A 21,866-nucleotide genomic window follows, 5' to 3' on the forward strand; every position below is an offset into this window, starting at 1 on the left:
TTAATTTTAATTAATATATATTTTATATATTTTTATAATTCAGAATAACGGTTAAAATAATTGAAATACGAGTATTTTCGATATACTTAAAATTCTTCTCAATAATATAATACATCATAATTAAAAGAATAATATTTTTATGCTATTAATAATGCCTTAGCTTTAAGATTGGTAGCATGTGTAGGACACTTTCTAACCTATACCTAATCACATGCTTAGCTAATGACAAAATTATCGATTGATTGAGCAGCTAAGAAAGCTATTGGTGCTTATAAATGATTGTTGCATTCCAGAGTTTTTCAAACCATATATCAAGTTGTGTGTTCGAATCTATGTAAATAGTCAAATAGATCACAGTCTCGGTTGACTGCTTGCTCCTCGTTATTCACAAAATCTTGAGGCCATTCTTTGACTCCCTCGGACTCTGACTCACTGAATCTGTGTCGGTGTATTAATTAATAAAAGATTATTATGCTTTTTCTTTTCCTCTCTTCTACGTTGATATTAACCACTGAAAAATAAAAAATAAAAATAGTATAATATAATATAATATTAATTGTGTGGTTTAAAATTAGGTGTATGTTATTCTGAACAGAAAAAATAGTGAAAATTGAGAATTTTTTTTAAAGATAGTTAGATATTTATCTAAAAAAATTATGTCATTTTATTTTTATTAATTTTTTATAATAAATTATACACTTCTCAATGAAAGTGATATTTCTTTTACAAAATATTTGAAAACAATAAAAAAATTTAATTTTAAATAATTTAAAATTATTTTATTTTATATTTTTAATTATTATTAAAATAATTAAATATATAAATATATAATTATGAATATTACATAAAAAAGTTATAGATATTAAGTTAAATAAATTAACTTTCAATTATTTTCTCGCTCTCTTTGCGTATTTTTTTGTTTTTTGGACATGCCCTATTTCAGGCCCAGATGATTCAACGCAATATGGAGTCCTGGACCAACTATGGGATCTCTGCGCGTAGTTTAAAATCCTTATAAATCAACACCAAAAACAAAATGGTTATATGTGATACGTAAAAAACATGCTTACATTTAACCTTTTTTTTTTTTGGGGTCAGAATTCTTAGTTGCGCTTTTCTTAGGGTCGGGTTATGGGGGCGTATTGGGTTCTGGTTGGTTTGCCAGGTCAGCTCTCTGGCCCATGGCTGTGTCCAAAAAAAAAAATACTATCGTCAAGTCCAAAACAAAAATCAATACTATCGTGATTCTAGTCCACAAAGGGGATTTTGGTCATAGGGGAGGGAGTGGGGGGGGGGGGGGGGGGGGGGGGATTTTCTCAAACCCTAATACTTTCTAAGCTATTAGATAGTTAACCAAAAAACAAAAGCTATTAGATAAGAAGTATTTAAATAATTTGTATCTCCAACACAGGCAAAGACGCAATTTTTTCTTTTTGGTTTTTCATACCGATATAAAGAAATACAGTAGAAAATATAATTACAAAACAAAAATTTAGTCCTTCAAAATTATGCGTAATATCAATTTAGTTTCTAAAAGGTTTTATTTGTAATATTAATCTAGTCTAACTTATACCATGGTATGATGAGTTTATCATTAATTATATTTTAAGATTTATGTATATATTACCAGTTCCATTAGAAAACCAACTAAAATCAACCCATTAAAAAACAGATGTTATAAAAAAAAAAATCCTCCACTAACATAATTTTTCGAATTTCAAAATTAAAAATACAAATAATTAACTATAGTTAACTCCTTAAACTTTTTTATATATTACCTTTAACTTTTCTGTCGAGAACTAGGTTTTATTTATGTATTTATGATTTTTCATAGTTATTTCACTCTTGTTTGTTCCTTATTCTCCTACAAGTTTGCGGCAATAAATGGTGTTCCAATGTGTCTCCAATCTTCATAGCATCTTGGAAACTTTATGGTGCATCAATAGATTGTAAGATATCATTTCTGCTATTCAGAGTTGCATGAAGAATCAGGACTATAATTAATAGGTGAGGGAGTCATTAAAGTTGAGATAAGTCATGCATTATTCATTGATCGCCACAGTCTTGTATAATAGAGGCTATGCAGTATCAAAACGGTTAATTCAGTTGCTTAGTGTGCAAGGATTCAATTCTGTTTTAACAGAATCTGATGTATGTCTATGAAACTGATACAATCTCATCCATTTTCTTTCATTATTCATCACCAAACCATCTCCCTTATAAAAATCTTCCTCTGAGTTGCATCGGGATCTTTACTTTTTCAATAAACACGCATATTCTTACTTAATTTTAGAATGTGACGATAATCCTAGCTATATATATTGAATTCATGTCAATATGACTAGGCAGGATTAAAATTGATGGATGATAACAGGAAATATATAAACAACGGTAATACAAGAAACCCAGACTCATAAAAAATTAAATAAAATAAAATAAACCATAACAATTCGAAAAAGATAAATGATGGCGTGGACGTGCGTGCAAACAAAGATGCAAACGAAGATGGTATGCTCAAGAAGCCTGGGCCCCACTGGTTTGTTGTTGACCAAAGTCCTTAATCTCACGCGCCTTGCCCATCAGCTTGTGGCGGGCTGTGTCCAATTGGTTGGCGCCAGGTGGATGCTTACCTGTTACGTACCTATAGATCCACGTCAGCACTGTTATTGCCGCCACGCCGAAGCCTCCAGAGGCCAAGAACCCCAAGCCTAAGAGTGCCACAGTGATGACAGCTGGCACAAGCACCGGGCTGAAGATCACGAAGAGCGGTGTGATCGTTGTGAGGCCAATGACGGTGCCGGCCAGCACAAGGCCGGCGAGGATCAAGAGGGAGCCTCCGGCGACAACAGCGGTGGTGGCCTTGACAAGCTGGGTGGACCTTGGTTGCTCTTGGCGTTGGCGGCCGCCGTAGTAGAGTGCTTCAGCCATGTTATTAATTAATTATGAAGTGAAATGAAAGGGCTAATGCTAATGCGAATGAATAGAGAGCGGAAAATGTGGGTTTTAAATTGGGGAGAGGAGGAGATAGGTGTCTCCGGGTGGCAATCTTCACAATTCACAAGGTGGGTGTCGTGGCACGTGTTGAGGTGCTTCTCATGCAGCCGCTGCATGCAAAACCCATTTCTGGGTTTCATGACACGTTTGCCTTTTCCCTTTTCTTTTCTTTTCTTTGTTGGCGTCATATTTTTCAATTCTTATCTAAAACTGTTACATACATTACATCACAAACAAAACTCACTCATCAAGCCTGCATATATATATATATAATTTAACTTATTTTAATATATATTTTATTCTAATAATTAATTTTAATAGGTAATTTTATTATATATTTAATATAATTGATTTAATATATATTTTAGTATTTAAGTCACCAAAAAATATATATTTTAGTGGCTAATGTTTTATGTCTACTATAGTCTATAGATTAAGTTATATAACGAACAATTTATATATTTTTACGTAATTTTTTAATTAATTATTTAAAAATTACAAAAAAATTAGCCAAAGATTGATCTTTATTACTTTTTTTATTTTTCATTTTTTCATTCTTATTAAAAATTTGTCATAAAATTCCAATGTAAAATTATCAAATTTTTTATGATGGAAATATCTTATTTATCTAAATAGATTTGTAAAAAAATTTACTTGAGGATTAATGTATGATTAACCAATTTTATACAAAATTAATTTTAACTTACAAAAGAAATTTTAACAATTTAAAAAAATCAATTAGTCATTTTTAATTTATCTATTATAAAATCAACTTAAATTTGTAACACATTTATATTAAAAAATTAATTTTAAAATTTCAAACGATCTAACCGATTTTGTTTTGTTAATCTGTCGATTTACAAACTGGTTTTTACTAATTTAGTTAACCACTTTCTAAAATTAGTTATAGTTTATGGGCTATTTTAAAAAAATCAGTTATTTTAAAATTTGGTTAATTTTTTAAACCAATTAACCATTTTATATTTTTTTATGAACAGTCCTACTGAAAATAAAATACCACATTGCTACAATACCATTAGACAAATTAATTTGGCATAAACTTGCATGCAAATTCAGATTTGGATATTTATTTCATAAAGCAGTACTAGCTTATTTAATTTACGCATATGTACATATACACACAATAAAATAAAACAACCCAAGCACCTCTACATGAAGGTGAACTTTTAGGAGAAATAAAACAACTCACTAATAAAAACATACATACATACGATGACATATATATATATAAATATGTGCACACTGCACATTTATTAATTAATAACATAATGTCATTATACCACCACTACATAGATCATTTAATTTGTGGAACATATTATGGCTTGATCTTGAAGTACTCCTCTTCAATTTTCATACCGTTCTTAACGTAATAAGCATGGAAATCTTCAAAGTTCATAAACTTACCAAGTGTTGGAGTTTTTTCATTCACAAATTCTTCAGCAGGTTTAATAATAGCTTTAGGCGATGGGTAGATTAAATAAACAACACTTGTTCGTGCAGTTTTTGAATTTGTCACAGCACGGTGAATTCCACCAACAACCTTTCCATTAGTCATTAGCTACAAGAGCAAAAAAAAAAAATAAATAAGAAAAAAAAATTCCATTCTCACTGTAAACGAAATATACATGTGTCACGCTTATTATTTCGTTTACACTGTAAACGAGATACGTGCAATATTATCTCAAAAGATTAAGGAATTTATTTATAATAATTAAATAACTATTAGTGATCCATTTAATAAACAGTATTTTTATATATTAATTAATTTTCTTAATCTATGTGCTTTTATTCTTTTGGAAGTCCTTCTTTTTATATACGTAGTTTAATTTTGGAAGTCATTGTTACTTTACTATTTTTCAAAAGGTAGGACATACATATATATATATAAAACAACATTGGCAAAATCCCATAACATGCATGTATAGGAATATTCCTTTCGGTTTTAGTAAGTGATAGATATTTCTATCTATATGTTGTATGTCCTTCATAATTTGTTTTCTAATGTATTATTATTTATCTCAATTATCTATCTTTCGCATTGAAAAAGTGGTCGTGAAAAAAAACAGAGAGAAGTATATCACTAGCTAGTTATAAATGGATTAAAAAAAATTGTCATATGATTAGTAATTTATAGGTTAAAAAAGTAATGCAACTTATTGTATACATCTAGATCGACTACTTTGCCTTAGCTATATAACTAAATTAACATATAGCTTCAGACAAAATTATGATTACGACAAAGTAGTATACCATTATTATTATCATTACTAAAATATTTAACAAAAAGTTAAAATATTTAGAATGAATTAGGTTATAACTCATAAGTGATAAATTAAGATGTTAAAATATTTTAAAATAGTAAAATGATCAATAATATTAGACAAAATTGTAGATAAAAAATCACTTACTCATCCAATACCCCCATTCTTAAACAAATTAATTTCTACATTAAATTTTAGTAAAAAATTAGACAAATTAAATTTTTTATTATTACTTAATAAAAACATAAAAATACCTAATAATTTTTAAAATTCTTAGATAAGTCCCTCTTATTTGGACAACAATTTGATAATTAAAAATTAATTAAAAATTAAAATGGCCTATTAAATATTTTTCAAAAACTGATTTTACATATTACTCATAACTTTTTTTTTTCTTTTGGTAGATTTTATGGTACCTTTTATTGTTGTGATTAAATTGTCTAACTTACTTTTATAAGTAAAAAATAAAATATTTAAAATTTATTAAATACTATTTTTTTACCTTTTTAATAAGTTAGACACTATAGTATTTACCTTTTTTATATAAAGGGGTCAAATTATATTAAAAAATATTACTAAAAAAATGAATTCAAGTCGCTTGGCAAAAAATAAAATATTGAAGAGAGAGAGAGAGAGAGAGAGAGAGAGAGAGAGAGAGAGAGAGAGAGAGAGAGAGAGAGAGAGAGAGAGAGAGAGAGAGAGAGAGAGAGAGAGAGAGAGAGAGAGAGAGAGAGAGAGAGCACTTGAATATGAACAAGATTTAACATATAAAATTATTGCCTGAAAAAGACCATATTCTTGAGAGGCTTTCAAAAGTTGGTTGATGATATGAGCACGATCATGTCCTCCAAGATTAATGATCGGTATGCTATCATTCTTCACCATCACTTTATCAGGTCTCGATTCTTGTGGTTGCACATAATATTTAGGCACTTCTGAATAACGATGAATGTCAAGCCTATTGGCCAACAATTTTATCTCACTATTATCACTATTATTATTATTATTCAAAGTCTCCATTCTCACACTATTACTACTCTATAGTGATGATGATGTGAGAAATGAAGCACTCAATGCCTCTTCTTATATAGCACTTTTGGTAAAAATTTATTCATGAAAATTTTGGACTAATAATTAAATTAGTTTTTAAAAAATTAAATATTTTTTAAATTTATTTTTAAAAATATTTTTTAATTAAATTAGTTTTTTAAAAATTACAAATTAAATATATTTATTCTTTAATTATTCTATTAACAATTTTTTTTAATAAAATAATGATGATGTAGAGTATTAATTGACAACATATATAATATCTAACATATCTAATTGAACGCTGACTAGATATATTATAAAAATATATTAATTTACTCTCATTTTTCAATTACATAAACTCTATTTTTAATATTATTTAATGACTAAATTGATAGATTTTTATAAATATATTTTGTTAGCGTTCAATAATTGAACATATTAGATGTCATATATGCTTTAAATTAATATTTTAGATTATCAATCGTTGACAAAATTATTAATGAAGTAACTGAATGATAAATATAATTATTAATTTATAATATTTAAAAGATCAATTTAATTGGTAAAATTTTTTAAAAATAAATTTAAAAATATTATATTTTTTAAAGATTAATTTGGTTATTATTCTTAAAAATTTTAGTAAAAAACTTGTCATGTTTTTACCAATTTTCACGTAAAAAAAGTTTATCAATAAAACATGATATAAGTTAAGAAAGTAAAATTGCAATTTCTTAAAATTACCGACTGAAACATAATTTTCTTTTTTCGGATATAAATTCACAATAATGCCCAATAGATTGGGCACTCACGAAGATGTACAATGACAATAAAGATAAGAGATAAGTATTATTTTATTTTCTAAAATTTTGGATTAAAATTAAAATTATTTTTTTTTTGTTTAAAATAGTTTTAACATTATATTTAATATTAAAATTATCTTTTTGATAAATTTATCTTTATAAAATTTGATAATTTAAAAAAATATATTATCATCTTCAATCAGATAAAAGTTCTCATCATTCATCATCAATCTTCTCACTGTTATCATTAGATAAAAGTCTTCATCTTCTTTTCCACGGTTACTATTGTCTATCATCTTCAATCATCAGCTTCTATCATCTTTCATTATCTCAAATCACGTCTTTCTCATTTCTTTTTCCAATTTCGCTCATCTCATTTATCTGATTTTAATTCTATTTTTATCTTCATAAATCTAATTAGATTAACCATTACATACACGTTCAGATAAAAAAATAAAAAAATGAATGAAAATTTGGTGTAAAAAGAAGAGGCCGTCAGCAAAGAACTGCTCAAACACCTAGACGCGTTCGTCTCAATCTGCGAGAACTGCTCCAAAAGTCGATCAAATTATGAATTTAATAGAAACTTTGTAATAGCCGGCAGCAAAGACCGCAAAATTGCTTCCGTCGCCGTTGTCATAGTATAGTTTGAAGGCAACACCTTCTTCATGATCAGCGTCATCACTAAGACCACCAGAAAAAGAAAAGAGGAAGCGAATTGTCTCTCTCTACCTCGCGTGCTCTCTTTCTCCGCCTCTTGTTCTCTTGTCTTTCTCTCCAATGATGACGACGAGTCCTCTCTATGATGGTGCCGTGCTATCCTTCTCCTTCTTCTTCTTTCTTTTTCTTCTCTTCTGTCACTTCCTCTCTTTTTTCTTTTTGTCTTAATTTGTTTTCTTTCTTTCAGAAAAAAATATATGAATGTTGTGTGTTGTTTTTGTTATTGAATTTAATATTGTTGTTGTTTTTAAATTATTTAAATGATGCGTTATTATTGGTTATCATTGGTGATGGATGAAATTGATAATTGTTTGAATTTAAATATATTATTATTGTTAAATATTATGTTCTTAAATTTGATTGTTGGTATGTGATAGAAATAAGTGGAGGAGATAATGATAATGGTAAGGATGATAATAATAGACGATGAGATTAGAGACTGAACAAATAAAAAAAAAATTATTCGTAAAAAATTAAAATGATAATTTTAAAATTAAATAAAATGTTAAAGACAATTTAAAAAATAAAAATAAAAATAAATTTAATTTTGTGTCTAAACCTTAAGAATAAGAAACGATACTTATTCCTAAATATAAAACAATGTCTCAATCCCTCCATCTCACTTGCAGTGCAGTAAGAGAGGAAATTATTACTAAATGGTAACCGGATTGACGAGAAAAAAAAAAAAATTAAGAAATGACAATCCATCATGATATAGATTATGTAAATTGAAATATGCAGCTCAATAAGGATGAATTATACCTTAATTTTAAAACTAATTTAATAAATAAAATTTATTTTTATTAGAGATATAATTATTTATTAATATTTTATATTAATTTAAATTTTTGAATTAAATAATTTTATAATATATTATCAAAACTTATGATTAAAAATTTTAAAAATCGATAATTGTAATCTAAAAAAATAAATATATAAAACTAAAAAAAGATTTATACATAGTCACACTAGCTAGCTAGTTTAAAAAAGATTGCATAAAAAACATGTTAAATATATATAATTATTTATATATATTTTTTATTATTTTAAACTTTTATAATAAGTAATTTTGTATAATTATAATTTTAAAAGATATCAATAATCAATACCTTATTTTTAAATGATATAAAATTTTAATATTGACCAAATTTTGGAATTAAAGTAAACTGTTCTGGGGTTGGTTCTGATATTTCATTTAAACTATGGTTAAATTAGTTTGAATGAGTTTTATTTGTTCTCCATTTTTGCTGTGATAGTATTTAAATAAAAATGAGATTTGTCCTCCATTTTGCTGTTTAGAGGGCATTTGTGTTGAAAGACACATTAATGGTTTCTTGGTCCCTATCTATTTCCATATTGAGTTTTCAGGAGCAATACCTATCTAAAATCTAAAAACCAAATAAAGGTGGAATTTTCCATAAAAATACAAATAAATAAAGAAGCTCATCAACTCATTAAAGACATAAATTTAGGGTTAACATATGTCTTTATAAAAACATGATAAAATTATAGTTTTAGCTAATATATGTCTTAATTTTATTATTAGTAGCGATAATATTAAAGACAAAAAAAAAACAGTCATAATTTGTCTTAAGTAAAGTCTAAATAAGTTAGTCAAATTTTAGTTGTTTTTTATTAAACTTTTTTTATTATTAAATATTTTTATTTTAATAAAAAAATTTTGAATTTATAATCTTAACATGTGTCTTTATGACACAAAACAGATAAACTCTAAAATTATTAATTAGAATATTTTTATAAAAAATATACAAAATTTAAATTTTAATATATTTATTAAAATCTATCTATTTAAAACTTTTTATTACTAACCATCTTAATTTGTTCCCTGTATATTAGCTAAATCCATAAATTTATTCCATTTTGATTTACGTAATTTTCGGTTTGAGCTAGATTTTCTTTTAATTTCGGTCATTATTATCAAATTGGCCATCTAACTAGCTATCATGCATCTATTTAATCAAATTGTGTGATGATGCACTTAATTCTTTAATTAGTATATTAGAAGTGACCGAAAAGAACTGAAACACTATCAAATACAGTAATCTCATTTTTAAAGATGGAATGCAATAATTATAGTCGTAGACCAAGTACACATCAGAAATTTATTCAGAAAAAGATATGCTAATAAATGATTCACTTTAGTTTCGCAACTTATTGCGTGCTCTTCTAATTTACTGAACAGTACTATTGAAATTTAACAATGTTTTTTAGTATTAATTATCTTTATTTTTAAAAATTAAAATTTTCTAAAATAAAAAAAATTAGTAAATAATAAAATAATTAATTATTCTTAAGATATTAATAAGACACATATTTAATAAGAGCTACAAATTTAATGATGATTAATTCTTCACTTTATGATTTTATGTTTTTTCATTTTAAATTACTCAATTAATTTATTTAATTTAGATACCATTATTTCCAACTACATTGATTTTTAATGAATTAAAAAAAATCAAAGACGATTAATTAGAAATTATTTATTTATTTTCTTAATCTATCTATTTTTTTTATTTTTAAAATTTATTTTAAAATAAAAGAAGTAATATTAATTTATAGTTTGTCAAAAGATTGAACAAAAATAACATAAAAAATATTTCGCTTTGGTGGTGGTAGCAAAAATAATTCGTATATAGTTGTCTTTCTTTAAAGTGATACTTAAAAAAACAAGAGAATTCGTATATAAATAAGGTGGCTATTCTAATAAAAATTTTATAATTATTATTATATAAAAATATTTTATTTTAATTATTAAATAATAAATTATAGAATTTAATTTTTATATATTATAAAAATATTATTTTTATTTAAAGTGTAACCAAATAAATATATTATACTTTTTAAATAAAAATTATTATAAAAAGATATTTTTACCATATTCATAAAATAGTTGCCTATAAATAATTATAACCTCATTTGATTTGAGCATCTATAAACGTAAAATGTTCAAATAATGTGTCAGAATTCTCTTTCTCGCACCAAGCAAGACCCAAAATAAAACCCTTTCTACCTTTGTCATGCATTTTAGCGTTTATCCATTTTCAAATCTATTATTCAATCTCAATGACCTTCTTAATTACCCAAAAGAAAAAAGGGAAGGGGGCTCGGAGGGGTGGTTTTTATCTCAATTACGGTATGGTTTTTTTTTTTTTTTTTTTTGAAATGGAGAACGGTTTAATATGAACAGTTCCCGTAGCGTAAAAATTTAAAGAAAAATATATATTTTTTTTTACTAAAGATAGGAGACTCGAACTCGCAACCTCTTAATTGAGTATGGGGACTTGGGGAAGACTATGTGATTTGAACTATAACTCATTGGCAAAATTTAGAAAGATAGGAGACTCGAACCCGCAACCTCTTAATTGAGAATGGGGAGTTTATGTCATTTGAGCTATTACTCATTGGCTTAAAGAAAAATATTTTAAGGTAAGAAAAATAAATAAAAATATTGATACTTAATATTCGCTCCCTATCTTACTTTATTAAGTAAGAATATTATTTCATACCATTGAAAAAAAAAATAGCTAATTACCAATCAATTAACTAATTTTGATTGGTCGAATAATTAACTTATTCTTTTATTTAAATAAGTATTATGAGTTTGAATTATGCTTTATATTCGTGATAACTTCTTAAATAAATTCAGAATCAATTAATCTTTAATTGAATTAGAAAAAAAAAAGTTAAATGAATAGTGAAAGAATGAGTCCCTAGTTTAATGGACCAAGATCTTGCTTATTCTTCCAACCAATTATGGTGTGTGACATTTGATAATAAAATAATTTATATTTATAATACAAACAAAATTATATTTAACAAACCTTTTAATATTACAACCGTTAGCTTTAATTCGTACATCACACATTGGTTAGACAAATAAAAAATTAATTCGTCGCAAATTATAATTCTATTTAAGAGTTGGTTATTAATCAATAAATTACTTTATTAACAAGACGGGATTCGAATTTTTAACACTTATTTAAATATATTAGTAAAATAAATACTAGATCAACATAAATTAATTTAAATCATAACTATATATATCAAAATGTATACGAATAAATTTAAACTAAATTGTTTTAGCCGTTAATTTTAGTATACATTTCCTTTTTTTTTTCAAGTTACAGGATCGGATAAGAACTTAATTATTCAAGCTTTCTCCATTTCATTAGAAGCTCATTAAGAAAAAGTAGTGTGCCATTTTGATTTATGTAGATTCAGTTTGATCTGGATTTTCTTGATCATTATCATCACATTTCATTGTCATGCACCCTTTTAATCAAATTGGATGATAATAACTAATGCACGCAATTCCTTAATTAGTATAAGAAGTTAACCACTAATTAACAGATAAACTCACTTTCGTACTTGGAATAATGTTGTAATTATCTTTATACCCATAGATCAAGTACCTAGCTAGAATCACGAATTTATTTAATTAAATGGAAAAAGATCCTCTAAAATGATAATGTTAGTGATTGACTCTCATCACTTGCCTACATGCTATGTCATCGTTACACAAGAATCTTCACATTTCAGAATATTTTATTTATTTATAATTTCAAATTAATATTATTTCTTTTTACATAACTTTAGACACTACGATAACTAATTTATTAAAGTAAAAAAAATTAAAATGCTTAATTATCTTGGTCAGTTAATTATTTTTTTAATTGTTCAATTATCAAATAAATCACACCAACATTTAAGATTTACTTGTTTCAAGGTTATCAAGTGTCTCATTTGTGTATAAGGAACAAAATTGAGTGGGCGAAATGGCAATTAAGCAGCGACAGTGGCGAATATAATATGCAATTCCTAAATAAATGAGATTAATTCTAAATTAATTAGAATTAGTATCCTATACAATTTTGGGATGTTAATTACACATACCTCTTTGCCTCTAATTACGTGTTGTTCCTCCTGCTTTCAAAGAAAAAAGAATATTGTTCTTCCTTTTTCATCGCAAGTGTTACGTTAAGTGTTATTCTTTATATTGATTTTTTAAGTTACATTCGCATTTCAATGTTGTTTCCAAATTTTTTATTTATTCAATTTGATTCCATAATTTAGTATTTATGATTCAAGTTAGTCTATAACTTTATTTTTATTAAAGAACAAATTAAAGTAAAAAAATTTAATTTCTACGTCAATACTCGTTAAGGAGTCCAATACGACGTAACATGCTGTTAAAGATTTTATGATAGAAATAATCCTAATGTGAATTATAAATATTAAATTAAGTAAATTAAAATTTTAAAAATTAAATTAAAATATAAATATAATTTTAAAGACCAATTTAAATATTTATTCGCTAATTTCTCTTTTCAATTTGTCTGTTTGATTTTGGTATTTTATATATATATTACTCAATCTATCTCTACTTTTTTTTTTTTTAATATATATATTGTTACTCTAGTGTAGCTAAATTACTGTAGTTAAAAAGAAATGCTCAGATGGCAAAGAAAACAAACGAGTACGTAATTGATGGGAAGAGGAAGACTAGACGAAGGCTGAGTTTGGTAAAGCTTTTTCAAGAGGTGCTTGTGCTTTTTAAAAGCACAAGCACGTCATTTTGCGTTTGGTAAATTAAAAAGTCCAAGTGCTTGTGCTTACGGCTTTTAAAAGTTTGGGGTGCTTTTGAAAGCACCTAAGAGGGAGCTTTTCAAAGCTGGCTTATGCTTACCAAATTTTTTTCATTTTTCCGCACATATTTCTCGCTATTATATTGCCATTGAAATCCTCATATATTTCTAACTTCTCATCCTAACCTTCACAAATTCTAACACAATCTTCATATATTTTTTATTTTTCAACCTAATCTTCATATATTTTTTATTTTTTATTTTTAGTGATGATATTTAGGATAAAATAAATTTTTATGATACTTATATAAAATTTTAAAGTTAAAAAATAAAAGAATTTATTTATTATATTTATGTTTATTATGAATTTTTTATTTTAACATTATTTTATTTTAAAATATTATATAAATTTTTAAAAAATTTGAAACAAATTTATTTTTTGTTATAAACATGTTTATTATAATTTTTTCAACTTTTAAAAGCTGTTTTACCAAACATAATTGTGGTGCTTGTACTTATTAAAAGCCATTTTTAATTTGATTTTACCAAACGCAAGTGCTGCAGCTTTTAAAAAGCTATCTTTTAAAAGACAGCTTTCATAAGCTACTTTTAAAAAGCAAAAGCTTTACCAAACTCAGCCGAAGTCTCTGATTCTATTTGAAAATAAGTTTAAGAGAATGGGTAGTTTTTTCTATTTTTAGAGTATGACATGTAGTAATTAAAAGTCCATGTCAGCAACTACTAACAACATGAAATGAAATTAACTTGATTGAGTAATTAACTTGATTGAGGATTATAAAACTGAAAAGGATCAAACTAATCAATTTAAAAATTAAAAACCCAAACTGGTAATCATCTCAATTAACTAGTGAGAGACAAGACAAGTTCAATGTCTCGTCAGGAAACTTACCACTAACTATAATATTGCAATAAGTTTAGTGACACGTTTTAATTTGTCTATTTAATTTTTTTTATTCTAAATATTATTTTGCCATGTACTTAAAACAAGTAGAGTACCACAAAAAACTCTTACTTAAATTAGCAGGAATTTAAGTAGATTTTAGTGAATTGGAATTAAAAAATACTTAAATTTTGTAGGATATTTATAAAAATAAGTGATGATTTAGTTATTTTTATTGATAGTAATTATATATATTAGATTATAACACAAAAATCAAAATAACAAAAAAAAAATGCAAGTAAGATTTTCAATTATATAACAAAATATATCAACTGATTTGACTGACATTCAACTATATTAACACTGAATTATACTAACAAAATATTTATATATTAGATTATAAATAAAGATAAAAAATTAACATAATATATTTTATTATTTTTTATAACTCAAATACTCTTTTTATATATTTTAACATACGTCTAATAAAATAAACAAAAAATAAAACAAAACAAAAATGTAATTTTGCATTGATTTTATTTGGTGGTCCGTGTTTTATAGTTGAGTTTTTATGCTTGTTTTAAAGGGAAGGGAAGTAATGTCCATAATGGGCCTAGGCCCAAGAGGCCTTGAACCAAGATATTAAAATATTTTGAGAGAAACCGGTTCTGGTTGGACCCCTTTTGAGAAGGTTGATAACAAGAGAAGATAGAAAAAATGGATAACATCACAGCAAGCGAAGTTGCAGGTTTGGGAGTTGGCACGCTTCTCCTTTGTGCCACCATTGCTGCCCCCAAAATCGATGCTTTCTTCTCTTCTTCTCAGCGCAGGTTAACTTACTCTTCTCTTCTGTTTTTTCTTGTGTCCAAGAAATTGTGGGAAAGAATTGAACTGTATTTTGATGCCCTTGAAACCTTATGCACTTAATTCTAATTTGCTCTTTCAACTTCAATTTCTATTTATTCTGTGTTAGTAGTTGTACAAGTGTAAGAGGAAGAAAGAACAGAAATAGATTAAATAGTATAGGAAGTGGCAGTAGAGAAATAGCATATAGAGATAGGTGAAGAATGCAAAAATCACAGTTGAGGGAATATCGGTGAGATAGTTCCCAAATCGGTGGAAAAATGTATTGAGTAAAGAATGTATGCTTGTAAACAATTACAAGAAATGATCAATTGGTTTTATAGAGGCCAATCTCGCCACAAATTCCCACTCAATTCTTTTCCTACTTCCAAGTATGCTTTATTTTTCATTTTATTTTTCTCATTCTTGTCTCACTAACCCCTAGGCTGTGTTTGGTTGCTGTCTCAATTTATTAATAGAGACATAGACACAAGAGTACATAGAGTACATTGACATTTTACATTTTGTTTGATAAGTTAGACAGAACAGAACACACAATTTATAATTATAGTAAGATGTCAATTTATAATTATATGTGTATTGAAAAGGGGTGGCTCCTCCATGCTGCCCTGGAACATCTCTGCTATTGTGGGGTGTGTAACAATAAGCTAATCTTGCATGTGTACTAGTTGAGTGAGTTTGATGACTCGTTAATTAGTTAGTAGTTATTACACTCTTATATATGATCATGTAGTGATAGACTTGTATCATAACAGTTTCCCTCAATGGTGAAATTAAATTTATCATTTTCCTCTCAGTGTTCTTAACCATTTTTTGGGGCTCTTAGCATACTTTCCAACAATTCAAACTTGTTACATGATACCTATCTTACTATTTCTTAGTATTTGAAGTAGCCTGGCTTTTCTTATAGGGTTCTGCGAATGAGTGTCGCAAGAGTATCTGTTAGCTACACTCTATCATCAAAACATGAAAGAAGCCATAAAAAGCTCAAAACCTACTTATTCACTTTCTCCTTTGTAAAGGATTATTCAATGTATCATACCAATCATCAAGGAAATTGATTAACCAAGCTATGTAATAGGCAGACACTGTGTTTTTTCATTTCTGTGCCTATTTGGAGGCTTTCATGATCACATTTGCATTTGTTGTTCAACTTTCTTGTTTCAAATGCTTGCTTGAAAATTTTCCTATGAAATTATGAATGAGACAAATTTATGCATAACAAACAAAATTTCACGGCCAACAAGAGTTACATGCATGAGTGTCCCAAGTCAACCACGAACAGGAACAATACAAGTCAATTATGATAATTATGAACATGTTTCCCATGATTTTGCTAAAGATTTCAGGTATATAAGTTCTATCTTTAACAATTTCACTTGGGCAGTATATTCATAAGGTGTATTTTATGTTGACTATAATACTTTAAATTAAGGTAATTATTTTATTATTTGAAAACACTTCTTAAGTTGGGAACTATGGCGGAGGATGTGGCGCATCCACAAAGTCTTGCACCCTAGATTCCCTGGCCCTCCGAACGCAGCAACACCACCACTGCCTCCATAAACTTTGGAGCTACCAACTCTTGTCACAACAATGGTACAAACCGATGGTGAAGGAGAGTCCGACAAAAATGGGCCAATTCCCTCTCCATCCCAATACCAATGGTTGCTACAAGTCTTGAAAGGAAATCTTGGTATTACCTCTGCCAAATGTGATTAGCCCACTCCAATATGAGACTTGATACACCCCTCATGCTCAGAAGTAGATAAGGAGGACTTGGAGCGTTGACTTGGACTTGTGTATTAAGTGAGGATGGTCCAATAATATATATATATATATATATATATATATATATATATATATATATATATATATATATATATATATAAACTTTACTCTCATACCATATTAAAAATTAAATAGTCCTAAATCATCCCAGAATCTAGTATTCTTTGGGTCCATTGTAGGTCTGCTTTATAACATCTTCACATAGTGTTATTGGATCATGCAAAGATTGACTTTGAGTCAGTCTTGAAGTTTTTCACACTCCCAAGAGTGTTTGAAGTCATTGTTGCTGCTTTCTAATTGTGGGAGTCTTTATATGGCATCAATTTTCCATTGCCTTTTGGCCGTTTCTATAATCTGATTCAATGTCGTGGTGTTGAATCTTTCAGACCCTTGAATTTTTCTCGTGCACTAATGTTTCAAGTGAATTATGGTGACAGATTTTTAATGGTACTCACACTTTGGCACCTGCAGCACAAGAATTAATGATATTAAGATAAATATAACAACGTAGATTATGTGAAACTATAATGCAAATGACATTGTAAACAAACACTTACTGAGACTTCTATTTGTTAAAATTTTTCAATTGTTCTTTCAAGTTTTAACATATATTCCCTTGATTGCAGTGCACTGGGGATGTGCAGGCGATGTGGCAATCTGAGGAGATTAGCTTGTTCTAGATGTAAAGGAACTGGCTCAGTCAAAGAAGGCGGAATTCTAAGACTCGGTAGTAACCTCATGGATGACTTGTATGAAAATCTTGGTTATCAATCAAAGGTCAAGCAGATATCTTGTGTAAAATGTCAAGCCAGAGGTTACTTTTCATGTCCTGAATGTTCTAAACAATAATCTATGTGATTTTATTTATCTCCTGGACCACTGACCGGCACCGGCGAGCTTGCATCCTTGCCCTATAAAATTGTGGCAAGAAAACCTCACAGATGGTGATATGTAACAGCAGTTTTATCCTTTATACCTTGTTGCAAGAACAGATGCATGATCAAGATGCTGCTTGTTAATCAGGATTAGCTGTATTTGTTGTCTCTATTGTATTGGTTTGTAATATTTTGATTCCATTATTGTCCTTGACTTATAAGGTTGGAACCTTTTTTCCTTCCATAGTAGTCCAAGCATTGCAATAGTCTATCCTTTTTACTTTCTTGCTTTTTAGGGAACACACCATTTTATTGATGAATTTGTTCTGTCATTGGGCCACATGTCAAATTGAAAATGATATTCTTACAAGAATAAAGCTAGAGTCATGTGGTCAATTCACTTGTTCGCTTAAACAAGTGTCAAAGATTTGAATTTCGTCTTGTGTATGTAATAATTTATTGGTCAATAACAAATCTTTAAATGAAGTTTAGATTTGTGGTAAATTAGTCTTTGATCTATCGGATTTAGGAATACTATTTAAAAAAAAAAAAAAAGAGAAAAGCTAGATGGATGCCACTTTAAAACAAAGTTAATAGATGTGAAGATTCTATTGAGGTGACTCCTAGCATTTAGAATAAATTTGGTTTATGATGATAGATGCTCTTTCCTAATCAATATAATTGATTCCACCCAGTGAATGACTATTTATTTTTAAAGGACAAAAGGCTGGAAAAAGAAGTGTTATGGCCAACAAAGTCAACATCGGCATCATATAAACGTGGAATTATCTTTTCAAAAATAATTCATTAAAATGTTTAGGCCAAAATAGCCAATAAGTTCTCCTTTATTATTTTTGTTACCGAATTATAAAATCTCAGTTAGGACAAGTGCACCGATCACAACTCACAAGTAATAAAAAAAATAGTAAAATAATTATCTTTTCTTCGAAGATTATTAATCAGGTAGAAAATTTGCTTTAAAAAAAATTCATTATTTGAGCATTCAAAGAATAGAATGAATAAATAAATAAAATCTAAAATCTAAAAAAACAAATAAAAAGATGAGAATGTAATGAATGATATAAATGTTAAGATTAATTTCATCCAATGTTTCATGTTTGTAATATCGAGTGTTCTCTAATTTTCTTGATTCACTGACATCAGTGAGTCTCTTAATTAGATTAACTTAGTGAATAACTTAATTTGGTTAATGACTTAATTCCAATTTAAATCTAGCTAATGATAAAGATCTAAGACCACACAAGCAAATACTTCCTCGTTTGGCTATGCTTTAATTTATAGCAGCAATTTGTTTAGCGTATTCATACCTTCCAACTCACATTCATCAATCTTATCAAGAGAACAATCTAACAATAGAAGAAACATTGTTTCTTTCTCGCATCTAAACTTATTGCCTAAAGTACTCTATTGAAATAAAAAATCATATACTTAGTTAATTTTTTTTGTGACTGAAAAAGAAAAACAACCAAACAAAAAAGAAAAATAAAAACAAAATCCTAAAAGACTAAAAAGACGTAAGACGTCTCGTTGAATACTCAGCTCAAATTTTGTCCGAGGCACTGAAAATGTCACGTTACTATTTCATTGACCACATTACTTTATCATTAAAAATGTCACGTTGGCACTATATCATTGTTTCAGATTAATATTATGTTAACGGGAGTTGAATTAATGATGAATAGAAAATCATAGTTTATAAATTTATAAGCCAATTTGGTTATTTTCAAAGTCCGAGACAATTTTGACGAATTCCAAAAACTAAATTAGGCATTACCTTTTTTTTTAAGTTGTGTAATTGTGTTTTTAGTAAGGCAATCTGTGCATTATGAAATCCATAAGTAATAAGATTAAGTGTTTTGCTATGGATAGAAGATTAAATAATTATCATTGTCTTGTTAACTAGAAGTAAGGTGCACATGGAACATTGTTCACTACTAGTCATAGGATGAACAATAACAATAGTCTTGTATTGAAGAACACATTAATAATTGTAAACAGGAGAAAAATTTGGTAGCCAACAAATACATAAACAATCTTTAAAGAAGAACATAATATTTTCATTAGTTACATAATCTTTAAAATTTAAAATTCATATTCATAGCACTTATAAAGTTTATTCACTTGAAAGTCCTTCATTTCTATTGTGCTAGCTATTATATATATATATATATATATATATATATATATATATATATATATATATATATATATATATATATATACTTACGGTTTACTATGACGTTATTCTACCAGTAAGTTAAAGCTGGTTTCGCTTGATACAATTTGTTATATTTTTTTTTTTACCGAAGATATGGAGACTCGAATCCGCAACTTCTTAATTGAGTATGAGAAGATTATGTCATTTGAGCTATTGCTTCTTGGCGATACAATTTGTTATTGACTATACTTATTAATATAAATAATATTAGAATATCTGATAGAATATATGAATATTAATTATTGTAAATTTTTTATAGTCAAAATGTTATCAAGAACTCACAATAAATGATTCAATTTTCTATTTTTTTTTCTTTTATGTTTTTGTCTATGTTCTTTCTCTTCTTTCTTGAAGCATTTTACTTTGATATTTTTTATTATTATAGCAGCCAAATTTTAGATATGAAGAAATAAGAGTTTCAAATGCTAAAGAAAAAAATTTCTGATATAAGAAAATAAAAGTTTTGGGTTTAGGGCCGTGAGAGACAGCCCAAGCTATGGTGATTGGGCCTGGCCCATAATATCGTGCAGAAGGTCTTTCTAGTTTCTACCATGAGCTTTCCGCATCCTCAGTGGAAGGTATCTGTATCTGTATGGCGAGCAGTGCGATGCAGCGGTGCGGCATAGCAGCCACTGCAAGGTGGTTGATGGCGTCCTCGACGGCGTCTGGAGGAGTAGCTTTACCTACGGTGTGCGGGCGAGGTGACAAGAAGACGAAGAAGGGGAAGAGATTCAAGGGATCGTACGGTAACGCTAGGCCGAAGAAGGAGAAGATGATAGAACGCATCAAGGACAAAGTCGAAGTCCCCAGGTCCACTCCTTGGCCTCTCCCTTTCAAGCTCATTTGACTGCTGCATCTACTTTCTAGGGTTTTGAATTATGTTCTTCCTGCTTTGGGGTAACAATAAGTAAATTACTAGATTAGCCTCATATCCGTGTGAGGGAGGTTCGGGTATGAGAAGCACATTTCCTTCGTCCGCCGCGTCGCCAGGTCCAGCTTCGTCGTTCGCTGCTGCTAGCTTCTCCGCGTCACATTGTTGCTCCCTCTCCTTCATACTCTGCTCGTTCGAAGGGTACCAAAGATTAGTTAATTTTTCTTGCTTACTTTTTTTTTTTTAATCAGTTCATAAAAAAATGTGATTTGGTTAATTTAGTTTTTAATGTGTTCAGAATGATTTAGTAAAGAAACAATTAGTTAATTTTGTGTATGTTTTGAGCTATGATATCTTATAATATGTCGTCTGTCGCTCTCCCTCAAATCTCTGCTCACTGCCCTCGCCGAAGGTAATCAGTCAGTGCTTGTTCTTGGACTCTTTGGTTGATTAACTCTGTTACTGGTTTACTTCTTGATGATAAATTGATACTGATTCTTGTGATAAATTGATACTGGCTTAGTGAATTTGCTGGAATTAAGTTATGGTTTCTGTAGGAGAAGCATTATATCTCTCTTACTATCCGTGTTCCCTTTTTAATTACAATTTGATTTCATTCTATGTGGGGTTTTGTGGCGATTCCTTTGCAAAATTATAAAAGAAGTTTTGTAATTAATCATTATTGAAAACAAAAATGAATGTCATTTTGGTATTTGATTAGCAATTTTGCTATCAATATGTTATTTCCGTTAACAAATCTTTGGAATTGAATTACCGGTTTCTTAATTCTCATAGGAGTTAGTTTCTTAATCTTGTGCTTAGATTGTAACAGTTAATTTCAGTTATGGATGATAATATCAATCAAGAAGCATTTGTTCATAGTAACGTTTT

General features: G+C 27.9%; 4 protein-coding genes across 4 annotated transcripts; 2 read left to right on the forward strand and 2 right to left on the reverse strand.

Moving 5' to 3' along the window:
* Window positions 1-2,235: 2,235 nt before the first annotated feature.
* LOC112784540 (oleosin 1) lies at window positions 2,236-2,978 on the reverse strand. The gene has a single exon (NM_001405412.1). The coding sequence runs from the start codon at window positions 2,926-2,928 to the stop codon at window positions 2,515-2,517; it is 414 nt and encodes a 137-aa protein (NP_001392341.1). The 5' UTR covers window positions 2,929-2,978; the 3' UTR covers window positions 2,236-2,514.
* Window positions 2,979-4,044: 1,066 nt separating this feature from the next.
* LOC112784495 (uncharacterized) lies at window positions 4,045-6,355 on the reverse strand. The gene is made up of 2 exons (NM_001405413.1): window positions 6,057-6,355; window positions 4,045-4,573 (listed from the first exon to the last, which is right to left on the reverse strand). The coding sequence occupies exons 1-2, from the start codon at window positions 6,294-6,296 to the stop codon at window positions 4,331-4,333; spliced, it is 483 nt and encodes a 160-aa protein (NP_001392342.1). The 5' UTR covers window positions 6,297-6,355; the 3' UTR covers window positions 4,045-4,330.
* Window positions 6,356-14,999: 8,644 nt separating this feature from the next.
* On the forward strand, window positions 15,000-18,107 carry LOC112784445 (uncharacterized). Its single transcript, XM_025827647.3, has 2 exons — window positions 15,000-15,165; window positions 17,617-18,107. Exons 1-2 carry the CDS (start codon window positions 15,053-15,055, stop codon window positions 17,837-17,839), a joined length of 336 nt encoding a protein of 111 aa, XP_025683432.1. The 5' UTR covers window positions 15,000-15,052; the 3' UTR covers window positions 17,840-18,107.
* Window positions 18,108-20,653: 2,546 nt separating this feature from the next.
* Window positions 20,654-21,362, forward strand: LOC112784080 (small ribosomal subunit protein bTHXm). Its single transcript, XM_025827193.3, has one exon. It carries the CDS (start codon window positions 20,697-20,699, stop codon window positions 20,949-20,951), a length of 255 nt encoding a protein of 84 aa, XP_025682978.1. The 5' UTR covers window positions 20,654-20,696; the 3' UTR covers window positions 20,952-21,362.
* Window positions 21,363-21,866: the final 504 nt, after the last annotated feature.

Source organism: Arachis hypogaea, chromosome 20 (genome assembly GCF_003086295.3).
Source record: "Arachis hypogaea cultivar Tifrunner chromosome 20, arahy.Tifrunner.gnm2.J5K5, whole genome shotgun sequence".
Lineage (NCBI taxonomy): Eukaryota > Viridiplantae > Streptophyta > Magnoliopsida > Fabales > Fabaceae > Arachis > Arachis hypogaea.